At 42.2% G+C, this 12,442-nt stretch overlaps 1 protein-coding gene across 21 annotated transcripts in view; it reads right to left on the bottom strand.

The window, feature by feature from the left end:
- Magi1 (membrane associated guanylate kinase, WW and PDZ domain containing 1) overlaps window positions 1–12,442 on the bottom strand; it is a 605,088-nt gene that overhangs the window by 241,549 nt on the left and 351,097 nt on the right. For all 21 annotated transcript variants that reach the window (XM_055628569.1, XM_055628555.1, XM_055628557.1 and 18 more), the window contains exon 2: window positions 6,952–7,068. In XM_055628569.1, the coding sequence (XP_055484544.1) occupies window positions 6,952–7,068 (117 nt within the window). The remainder of the gene's footprint in view (window positions 1–6,951; window positions 7,069–12,442) is intronic.

The following is a 12,442-nucleotide window of genomic DNA, read 5'->3' as shown; positions in this document are numbered from 1 at the left end:
ATCGTGAATTCTTTAAGGATACCAATGTAGAGCAAGTGAGTTTCATGGAAAGGGAAGGCAGGGTGTTCACTACACCATAAGGGGAGAGGTGAGCAAGCTGGAAACTCCCCAGACTATAAACAAGGACACATGGGAAAATATCACTGCCATGTGCAGAAGGAGCAGTGAAGAGCTGAGAAGTGATGAAAAGAAATTCTTACCACATCGCAGGCAACAAAGTCCTATGTTGAAATAGACAAGAGAAGGTTAAAAAAAAATTCAAATGGGGCTAGGAAGAAGGATCAGTCAGTAAAGTGCTCTCTGTACAAGTCTGAAGGTCTGAGCTCAGATCACTAGCACCCACAGAAAACGTAGGGGTGGGGCTGGAGAGATGACTCAGCAGTTAAGAGTGCACTGGCTCTTGCAAAAGACCCAATTACAGCAGTCAAGCTGGGTAACTTACAAAAGCCTATAACATGCAAACAAACAATTACATATAAAACAAAATGGAAGCTGGAGAGATGGCTCAGTGGTCAAGAGCACTTGTTGCTCTTGGAGAGGACTATGGTTCAGCTCACAGAATCCACACAGATCACATACAACGTAACTCCCTTTGTAGAGAATCTAGCACCGTCTTCAGGCCTCTGCAGGCATACATCCACGTAGGCAAACACTCACATACATAAAATACAAATGCTTTTTAAAAACTCCTTAAGGTGTGGTGGCATGTGCGCACCAGAACTCTGGAATCTAACATAGAAGGATAGCTGTAGTTTGAAAATAAAACAAATTTTAAAAGTCAAGAGCATAATCCCAGTGCTAGGAAGGGAGAGATGGGAGGATCCCTGGGGCTTCTGAACAGCCAACCTAGATGAACCTGAGACCTAGGTCCTCCTGCAAAAGCCCTGTCTCACAAAACAAGGTAGACTGACAGCTTTGAAGAAGAGCACTAAAGGTTAACTTCTGGTACCCACCCCCAAGTATGCAGATATACCCTCCCATCCCTGTATGCACGTGTATGCATGTGCGCATGCACGTGTATGCACGCGCGCGTGTGCGCGCGCACACACACACACACACACACGCACACACACACAGAGGGCGTAGTTATAGAATATATCTGTCTGTCTGTATTTCAGGCCCATGAGAGCCTATGTACCCTAGATGAGACTGGAGTTAGAGATGACAGGACAGATGGACAATATATACAAATCTCAGCAGAGGACCTGGGATACAGTAAGTTACAAAATTAGGTGACTATCTTTGTTATGAGTCAGGTTAGGCTTTGCAAAGAGCAAAAGTACCCTCTGATTTTAGGTGACACTTTGATTAGAGGCTAACAGTCATGGCAGTCCTCAGGCAGGGAAGGGCAGGGTCTCTACTCTGATCCTACTCTCTTAATTCCAAATGATATTTATGCAAGAAACATCGTTTTTCCTATTCCATGTTTTTAAGATTTGGTTCAGAACTCCTTACTGGGACTACTGTGTGACTGTGTGAAGGGTCTACCTTAATTTACATGAGACACGAAGCTTTGAGAACTAAAACTGCAAAGAGGAAAAGGCCAGACCTGGCAACTAGTGCTGATATTGCTGTCTATCAGCGCTGCACCGAGCATGAGAAAAAGTATAAAACAGTCCAAAGTGTGAGGATTCTTCACACTGTTTGAACTTTCCATTACACAGCACTACCATCTTTCAGCACTTCAGCTACCTATACACAGGATGCAAGATGGGAAATTCTATGCCACAGAAGGAACCATTCACCTTTGCTCTAAATCGTGAATTCTTTAAGGATACCAATGTAGAGCAAGTGAGTTTCATGAAAAAGAAAGGCAGGGTGTTCACTACACCATAAGGGGAGAGGTGAGCAAGCTGGAAACATGGACACATGGGAACGAGAACACATGGGAAAAGATCACTGTCATAGAACACTTATAGAACACTCTACAAACTCCAACTCGAACCACTTCATCAACATCAAATACAACCTGAACACAGATACACATTCTAAAGGCAAGCTACGTTCAACATCAGCTTCTTTGTTCCTGATTATCTATCATTAACTCTAATTATTAAACACCGTGGCAGAAGGGCCTGATATCAGACAAGCTGTGGTAGAAACAATGGTGCTTAAGAGAAACCTAACAGGTTCAAATGGTCCCTGAAGTAATGTATAGCTCCATGAGGAAAAGATGTTGTCAACGTTGGCAGATGTGCAAGTGTCTATATGAATATGGCACCTCTATAAATGAAGACCAGGGTCACCTGTTTATCAGATCAAATTTAAAATGTCTTGACGATCAAACACACTTAATCTCTTTGTAAATTCCTTTAAGTTAATAATGAATACCTCTTAGGCAGGTTATAATGGTCTCAATATTAAGGAGAGCCTGGATCAACAAAACATCAAGTTATAAAACAGGCTCCACTTCTCCTTTCCTCTTTCAGGAGACATTTCTTTGCCTGTGCAGAAAATGAGCTCCTTAGAGCAGAGCCCCAAGACATGGGAGGCAGGGGGGGGTGCACTCCACATTTCAGGGAAGCGACATTGCTGAATGAGCCCTGAGCTGCATCTTGCATCTCACTTTGACAGCGGCGGCACGGCAAATGACAAGCCCTGTCAGGTGAGGCATTTATCCTTACACAGAATGCGGCCACTCCAAAGCAACAATCTTGGATGCTGTCACATCACTGAAGACAAGACGTCATAAAACAGGAAGGCTATCATTGAGGGAGGTACAGCAATAGAGACTGTAATTAAGAGCTGCTGCAAAGGGCTCCCCAGCTCCACGCTCAGAATTTTTACTCTGAGCTTAGATGATCTGCCATGTCACCAATGAAGTCTTCACCAGCCATCTCTTGGGGGAGCAAACTTCTGAGCAGCCATTCGCTCTGAAAGCCTATGCAAAAGTAACTCTTAAAGGCTGTGCAACCAAGAAAGAAAAGCACGCGAAATGGTGAACTTTCCTCTATCTCTTACTTTGCTCATTCATGCAACAGTTCTCTCTTACTATCCAGGCACCAAGCTAGAGGTGCAGGGGTCACTGAGGGAGACACACCAAAGTGAGATTCTAAAAGGACAGGCACACAGTGGGAACCATAGCAGGCTCAGGACATGGCAGAATGTGAGGGGCTTTGGGATCCCTGAGGAGGATGACCGTCCCAGTGAAGGGGATGAAGCAGAACTTACAGGAGAAGAGACATCTAGGCTAACCCTTAAAATGAAAGCAAAGAACTGGTCAGAGAAAGCAATGTGTATATATAGAAGAAGGCACATGGAGACGGGAAAAAATTTGTATGCCTAAAGCATTATTAGGCAAGGGCTGAGAAATGGGTTGCACGTGCTTCAGAACACCTACAAATAGAGCACAAGAAACTTAGAACATGATGAGATACTGTGTATGTGTGAGTGTGTGTGTGCGTTGTGTGACTAGGTTACATGGTTCGTAAGTGTGAGATGGTAAGTCGGAAGGCTGGTCATGCCTACAAGAGACCTAGCTCATAGGCCTCCCCTCCTTAAAAGATACTAGTTGAACTCAGACCACTTCTTCCATCTAAAAAGCACCAGAGGGGTTCTGTGACCTGCACAAGGCCGCAGAACTAGCAAAGCAGCCCTCACCCCTCACACCCTGGCTTCTACTCCTTCTACATCTAGCTCCATCTTCTTGTTTATTTTCTTCCTAGGCACAGGAAGTGATTCTTAGTGGTAAATATAATTAAGTTTCTACCATGATGCCCTTTCACTTCTACTGTAGAAATACAATTTCTCAACTAAAGAGAAAAATAAAAGGGAGAATAATAGCTGTAACAAAAACAGGACTGTATGAAGGCATTAAACGGGTGATGCGGATGGTATGTGAATTATACCTCAATGGAGCTGCTGAAAATTAAAAATAATAACCTCAGCAGTGGGTGAGAGGTGAGCTTGGTATTTATAAGTGTGACTGAGCAGAAGTTAAGTTCAGTTGTTCCTTATGTATTGGTAAAAGAGACTCTTTCTATCCCCTGTGCTGCTTGCTGTACATGGGACTGAGTTCTGAGCTGTGACCGCCATCACAACATACATGCTAAGGATGTCAAGATGACTCAGGACTAGAAAAACTTTATTTCCTCATTTCAAATGGCCAATACATATTTTACCATGTGGAGAATAGAAATTCAACACCCCACTGGCAAACAGCTGCTCATGAGGTCACCCTTCCACACACTGAGGTCAGTAAGTATCAGCCAGTGGAGATTCTGGAAGGCAACAGACCAGAGCAACTTTTGTTCCTATTAGAACACAAAGAGGATTGATTCCCCCAGTCCAGGGCTTCCACAAGGCATTGGTGAAGATCTGTGCTTTGCCAGGCATAGGGTCAAAGAGCCAAATAAGCACAAATAGGAACAGACTCTTTCAAGCCTGCCACAGAATCTTACATCAACATAGCCAGCTCATGTTAAAAACCACATCATGGGAGTGGCTAGAGAGATGGCTCAGCGGTTAAGAGCACTGGTTGCTCCTCCAGAGGTCCTGAGTTCAATTCCCAGCAACCACATAGTGGCTTATAACAATCTATAATGAGATCTGGTGCCCTCTTCCGGCGTGCAGGCAGAACGCTGTATGCGTAGTAAACCTTAAAACAAAACAAAACAAAACAAAACAAAAAACCCATCCTGGGCAGGAGAGGTAGCTTGGTGACCTTGCTTGGTATGTAAAGTGCTTGCTAGACAAGCGTGGCGTCCTAAATGCCACCACAGTGCCCACACATGCTTGTAATCCCAGTGCTGAGATGGAGACCTGTGGATCCCTGTGTCTGTTTGGGCAGCCAGCCTAAATGATAAGCCCCGAGCCCCAGGAGGAGATTCGCATTTTTAGCACCTGAGGAACGACATCACAGATGGACCTCTGGCCTCCACTTACACATGTATGCATGTGGGTGTAAATGTACATACATGCATACACACAGAGCACACTAGGCACAAAAGTAGACTTCATTTTCTGCCACTTTATAATTGGATATCTACCGTGAATTATGATGTTATCTTCTTTTCCAGCCCAAACACCATTTTCACTTTCCAAATTCCTGATTTACTAGTCACATACAAATGGGACATCAATACCAACTAATTTTTAAAGCAAAGACAAACATGATTTCTCCACGGTTTTAAAAAGACTGGGGTCATTTTGGACCTACTTCTTAAACAGTGGCAAACTTAAAATCAAGCCATTTAGCTCACAGTCAGGTCCAAGAGATCAGTGGGGGGAAAAAAATAAATGGGAAAGCTTGCCAAAAACGTAACCATGGTAACACCACAGATGCGTCAAGCAATGGTGTGCTCATTTGCTTCATCCCCATTTCTTAAATTGGAATCTAAGCAGGGGAAAAATTACATGGAGAACAATCTTGAGTCTGCAATTACTGAATTCTGCAAAACTGCATTCAGCCTGCAACTATAACTAATAGGCGGTCACAGGACAGGTAAGAAATGGCCCTAGGTGACTCAAGAGCCAGAAAGATGCAGACCTCCTCTGAGCTCCAAGTGAGTTCATCTCCCCAGGATTCTGTTTCCATCTCAGCTTTCAGAGGATTAGTGTATGTAACACAGGAAACCAAGCTGGATAATACAGCCTCTGTCCCATCAACTGGAGCCACAATCTCACTCAAAGACCAATACAAATGGGATGAAAAATCCCTACCCCACCTACAAGATCAGAATTAGGATCTGCAATTAATTTACCTACCTATATGGAATTATTCATGGATATTTTTGGGATTAGCGTTTTCAATTCAAAAAGTTGAGATGAGTGAGGACAACTAAGTCATAGTGACGGGTCACTTCCTCTCTGCCAGATTCAGTTGCCACCGAGCAAAGGGGCGGGGGCTGTGAAGTGCTGTCCCAAGTTGCTTTCAGTACTCCTCCACAGAGCCCAAGTTTACTATCAAATAAAATGGAGGGCGGCAGATTATTCTAGAAACTATGCCTTTGGTTAGTTCCACCCTGTGACCTTGCAGTAGTATCAGAAAACATTGGCAGTCTAGCACATTAACTTCGAAAAAAAATTATATTAAAAAAAAACACATTTATAGACAACAGATCTCAGTAATGGGAGACTTGGTAGATACTAAAGCATTTTTCTTCTAGGAGGTGGTGTCTTAAAATTGGTGTCTCTAAAAGCTCTTTCAAACTTCAAAGGATCAAGTGGCAGAGAGCAGAAAGTAAAATTCCCAGTAATAAAACCAGAACCATTCTTTCCTTGAGGCAGAGATAAGACCAGGCTGCTCACGAACACAGAATGTTCCTCTATGAGGCAGCTGTCAATTTATCCACTCACAGACCAACACTGCCCACTTGTCCTGACCCCAAAGGTTTCCTTTCAGAGGCCTAATATTCTGTATCTTGCTTGCTGGGGTTTGGCTGCATTAAATGGCTTTTAGAATCTGAATTTTTTTAATCCATGAAAATCTTTTCTTCCCACAATCCAGATTTGAATTTCTAAATCAAGCATGCGGAAGGAGAGTATACTGTGGTATTCCCTCCATTGAGGGCCATTAAAGGCACAATGGCCTCCACACAAGTCAGTATCAGGGCCTCTGCCTGGCCAACTCTGTTAAAGAGAACAAATAGCCCCATTTCTAGATGGCTCCCGTGCCAGGGGCTTCAGCCCATTTACACATCACAACAGTTAGTTCCATGAAGCTAGCATGACTGACATGGTCTTTCCACAGATCAGATGTTGAGCCTCACAAAAGGTAGTTAATTTGCCCAGCATTTATAACTAGTAAGCAGCAGAGCCAAATGGAAATCTAGTCACACAGTCATGTCGCAGCATCGTGCTGTCTGTCTCACTGTAAACCATCATTTTTTTTTTTTTTTTTTTTTACTTAGGGCAGTAGCTGCTAAGTATGCCAGAACCATCAGCTGAGATTTTTTTTTTTTCCCTCTTTATACACACACCAGCAGTGAGACGCTAAGGCTGCCTACTTACAAGGCACGGCATGGCGGTAGAGGTTGTCCCTTATAGTCTGCTGGAGCTCATGATCCGGAGACCCCTTCTGGAACCGTTGGTTGAGGAAGTGTCGCAGGTCCTTGGTGAGCCTTCCTCCTGTAGGAGATACATAAAACAGACAGAGCACATCAACAAGAGTCAGGCTTCCCGAACAGGAAGCAGTTAGAGCTGTGTGTGAGAAAGCAGCATCCAGAGAATCCAGCCCACAGACCCCCAGCCATCCTGAGGGAGTGCTTCAGCCTCCCTCTGCAGGGGAGAAGCAAGAAGAATACAATAAAGAGACAGCAGCATGGAAACAGAGCTCAGGTGTGGGCCTTCTCACAGGCAACGCTAGAAGACTAAATGATGGCAAATTTCTACTAGGCCTTACGTTTAAATGGGTACCAGTGACAGTCACAGACACTCGCAGAGGGAGAGCAAACAGCTCAAGCCACAAAGAGGACAATGCAGCAATAACTGTTAAATTGTAAAGCATTCTTTGCAGGTTATACTTGCAAGCCTGTTCAGAACTCCGGTGCAATTTACTATGGCAAATAAATAAAAATAAAAGCAAGCAAGGAAACAGCCTAGAAACAACAAAAAGACTGATTCAGTAAAGCTCAGCCCACCTGCTAAGCATATATAAGCTACACATCCACAAGCCTATCGCAGGGAGGGAACTTGGGAAACAGTCTTCAAGATCTGAGCCCTGTATGAATGCATTTAAAAACTTTATATAACTGGTATATAAAAGCAGGAAAGATTTGTATTTTAAATATATTAAGAATGTATCATGTAACGCTTAAAGATATGTATACACTGCACAGTGGTTAAGTTAAGTTAGTAATCATTTGTATAAAGCAAAACCTTTCAAATCCTTTCTGCAAGCTTCTGAAGTGCAGGGTGCTGTACTATGATGTCTAGTTACCCTTCTGCACAGGAACAAACCTGTTTCTACCTGAACAGGACATGGTATCTATTGACAAACCTCTCCCCTTGACACCTCCCGGCCACTTGTCAACAGCATTCTACCATTCTACTCTCAATCAGTAGGAAGTCAACATTTTCTATTCCATGTGAGATCACGGGTATACCTTATCTGTCCTTATGATTCTTTTTGTGCACAAAAGAATTCTAAATGGGAACCGGGTTAAAGAACAGCTTAGCCAGTTGGAGACTAAGTTCAATGCCTAGAATCAAACCCAAACAACAAAATAGATAAACTTCGAAGTAAAAAAGGAAAGAACACATATTAATAGAAGGAATCTTAAAAAAAACAAAACAAACAAACAACAACAAAAACCCCAGCCATTTCCTTTAGAGAAATGGACTTGAGCTGAGAAAGAAGACCCCATTCTTCATTTTATGGATAAACAAATATTGCTGTATACAGTTCCATACCCTCCACTGCTTTACAAATGCAAAGTACACATTGCTTAATTATTGCTGTTTGAGCCACAGTTAATTGAATGGATCTGAGTCTTTATTTCTTTAAAACCCTGTATACTTAATAGAGCAAAGAAAGTTTTAAAATGTTGCAAAAATTTCATAGAAAAGAGAATTTTTAAATATTGTGACCTCAAATTGTAGTCTACATAATCAACAAAACTCTTACAGATCAAACTAGTTCACTTATAATAGATAAAGATTGCACCAAGATGGCTAAAAGTATCAAGACTAAGATTGACTTTCCAGTTGTGCTGTGGTAGCATCTATCTTTAATCCCAGCACTTGGTAGGCAGAGGCAGACGGATCTCTTGAGTTTGAGGCCAGCTTTGTCTACAGAGCGAGTTCTAGGACAACCAATGCTGCACGGAGAAACCCTACACAGAGAAACCTTGAAGCAGACAGTGACTGCTTCAAGTTCAAGAAAGCAATTCAGGCTAAGACAGTTATGCTAACAGGATGGCATTCCCTACTACCGGTCTTGCTTGTCACACCTGCTCATCCTTGCAAAACCTTCCGAATTGGAATGATTTTATTTCAGTTGTATAACCAAGGTTCATAATGAAATACACACATAAATAATGAAACATAACACCATTCAATCATTTATCAACTATTTATTAAATGAAAAAGATAGACACTGCCTTATCTTCTCCCTATACTCAAATCAGACAGGATATTTCAACAGTTCAGTAAACAACATAACACACACACAGAGGAAAGATGTTGACACATACATGGGCGATAAAAATATACAAATTCAAATCACAGGGAGATGTTACTACATATCTACCAGAAGAGCAGAATTTAAAGAGTGAAAATATCACCTTTTAACAAGGTTATAGAACAAGGCTTTATGTATAGTTAGTGGGTTTGTATAAAGCAGCTCAGCATCATGGGAACACAATTTAACAATACCTCATTAAGTCAAATTTGTACAAAGTAAACAGCACAACAATTTCACTGGAAATAAAGATTATGAAAATAAGTCCACAGAAAGAAAACACAAATGAATCATCACAGCAGCCTTAATGACAACAGCACCACATTATAAACAATGCAAACGTTTATCCACAGGCAATGAAAAAAAAAAATCTTATATGTTCAATGAAGTGCTACACAGCACTTAAAAAGGAGAAACTGCCAACACATGCTATAATATTGAGAATTCTCAAGCATTAAACATTGAAACCAGGGGCCAGGCATAAAAGAGAAGGAAACTTCATCTGCGGAGTTTTAAAATGGCCCCTCTGGAATAGAGGGAAGCAAAGACTAATGGTTGGATAGCATGAGGGTGAACAACCTATAGAGTACGTGGATGTTACCTTACGCATCAATTTACGTGAGTACACTTCATGAAGGGCACTGAGAAACACTAAGCTACATCCTATGAGTCGTCAACAACAACTATTTCCAAATTTTTTAAATTTTGATTTTTATTAATTACACTTTATTCACTTTGTACCCCCCCATAAGCCCCTCCCGGTCCCACCCTTGCTCCCCCTTCTTCACGCATGCCCCTCCCCAAGTCCACTGATAGGGGAGGTCTTCTTCTCCTTCCTTCTGATCTTAGTCTATCAGATCTCATCAGGACTGGCTGCATTGTCATCTTCTGTGGCCTGGTAAGGCTGCTCCCCCTCAGGGGGAGGTGATCAAAGAGCAGGCCAATCAGTTCATGTCAGACTGTTCCTGTTCCCATTACTATAGAACCCACTTGGACACTGAACTGCCATGGGCTACATCTGTGCAGGAGTTCTAGGTTATCTCCATGCATGGTACTTGGTTGGAGTATGAGTCTCTGGAAAGATCCCTGTGTTCAAATTTTCTGGTTCTGTTGCTCTCCTTGTGGAGCTCCTGTCCTCTCCAGATCTATTTCCCACTTCTTTCATAGGATTCCATGCACTCAGCCCAACAGTTGGCCATAAGTCTCAGCATCTGATTTGAGAGTCTGCAGGAAACAAGTTAAGAACCTGCCACCGAGGGCCTCTGAAAGGCTCTGCCCTGCAGACTATCCAAATAAATTTTTAAGAAATAGAAAATGAACTATTTGAGGGAGATACCAAGTCTAGAGTTGACTGTGGTGGTGTAACACAGATCTCACGCATCAGAACACACAGAACCACACAGAAAACAAAGTTATATGTGATGGCCAGCTGAGTGGATTCCATATGCTACGCGCCGTGATAGGTGTTTAGGTCTCAGTTTCATCAGGGAGCCAAACCAAAGGAACCCGGAATATCTCGGCAGTGAAGAAACATGAGTCCAGGTATGGATCCAGCTCTGTTACTCATGGCTTGTGAGCTCTCTTCTCTCACTCATAAAAATAGAACAATGACATAATAGTAGCTGCATCATGGGGCTCCTGTAAGCATCTGATGGGATGACATGTTAGAACAGGGCAGGGCAGAGTGGAAGCACTTAAGGAAAGATAAAAATTGTAATTACTACAGTGTGTCAAGTGGGCAATTTCTGAGGTGAAGGAAAAAGAATTAAAACTAGCCCAAATGTGAACTATTATTGTTTTTCAAAAATAAAAAAAAAATCACATAAATATAAGTTATTCAAATGGGTTAAAAATAACTGAAGACAAAATCTGAGGCAAGAGAGCTGTACTAAGGAATATTTCCAGTGTTTCCAGAAATGGGTGATGGTCTATTTGCGCTGAAACAGTGTACTTGGGTAAACTGGGGCTGACGTTCAGGAAGAATGTTAACTGGTAAATCACGGGTAGGTGTCTGATACTCACACCTGCTAACCTCTAGCCCAGGGATAAGGCACTCTTGATGATACTGAAAGAATAACGTTTCCCATTGCCTACAATCTAGATGGCTCTGGACAGTAAAAGTCATATCAAATTACTAACACAAAAAAGACACTGATAGGGCCAGTGTAGTTCCGTGAGTAAAGGTGTTTGTTGTCATGCCTGAGTTCCGTCCCGAGAACTTACATGATAGAAGAGAAACACACACGCGCACGCGCACACACAAAATAAATGAAAATTAAAGAGGCACCAAATATTTCTACTTGAGCCATGGGTAGCAAAGAGGTCTGTGATATCTAAATGTTCTCTTGGCCTCCAAAGCAAATTCCAGAGAACATTTGGGATACATTAGTTCTTTCCCTATATGTAATACAGATGCCTACATCTATAGTCACCATCAAGATGAAGCAGACATTTACAAACGGGGTGGCATTCTTAAGACTGTGCTGGGTTACAATTGATCTTAGGCTCCAACTAAGCAAGCCAGTTATGGTTTATGATCATTAGGCGAAAGCCCCTCTCTTCTGTGAATGTGCAAAAGGGCAGGGTTAACTCTGCCACCCGTTAACATTTACTCTGCATTCCCTGACATTTGGACGAGAAAAGCCTCCACCTTCACATTCCATTAAGAATACTGTACTTTGAGCATCTAATCTCAAATTAATTGCCAATTATTATTCAGAGGACATGTCAGTAAATCTTTTCCTAATTGTCAAGGGCATTGAGACAATGAAATAATAAATTGTGAGGTGGATAAATAATAAACTGTAAGTATGTCACAGCATCTTTACTTTCATTCAAATTCAAGATTTGTATTGTAATGGAAGAAAAGAAGAATAGGTCAAAAGTAGGCAGAGCTTTAACTAAGAAAGAAGTTCAGAACTAGGGCTGGGGAGATGGTTCAATGAGTGGACAAAGGCTTAATCTGCAAAAATGACCTGGGTTCAAATCCCCAGTGACCATACAAAAAGCTGAATATATCATTATATACCTCTAATCAAAGTGCTGGGAAGACAGAGTTAAGTGGATCTCTGGAACTTACTGGGTAGGCAGCCTAGCCATAATGGTTTGGTGAGAGACCCTGACTCAAAGAAAGAAGAGGGAAGCCGATTATGGTAGAGCTTGTCTTTAATCTCAGCTGTTGGGAGGCAGAAGCAGGCTGAGGCCATCCTGGTCTACATAGTAAGTTTCAGGACAGCCAGGGCTCCACAGTGAGACTCTGTCTCAAAAAAACAATCACACACACACACACACACACACACACACACACACACACACACACAC

Source organism: Psammomys obesus, unplaced genomic scaffold (genome assembly GCF_907164565.1).
Source record: "Psammomys obesus unplaced genomic scaffold, mPsaObe1.curated_primary_1811, whole genome shotgun sequence".
Taxonomy (NCBI): domain Eukaryota; kingdom Metazoa; phylum Chordata; class Mammalia; order Rodentia; family Muridae; genus Psammomys; species Psammomys obesus.
The sequence above is the reverse complement of the archived record's forward strand: the minus strand, read 5'-3'. Positions and strand labels throughout refer to the sequence as shown.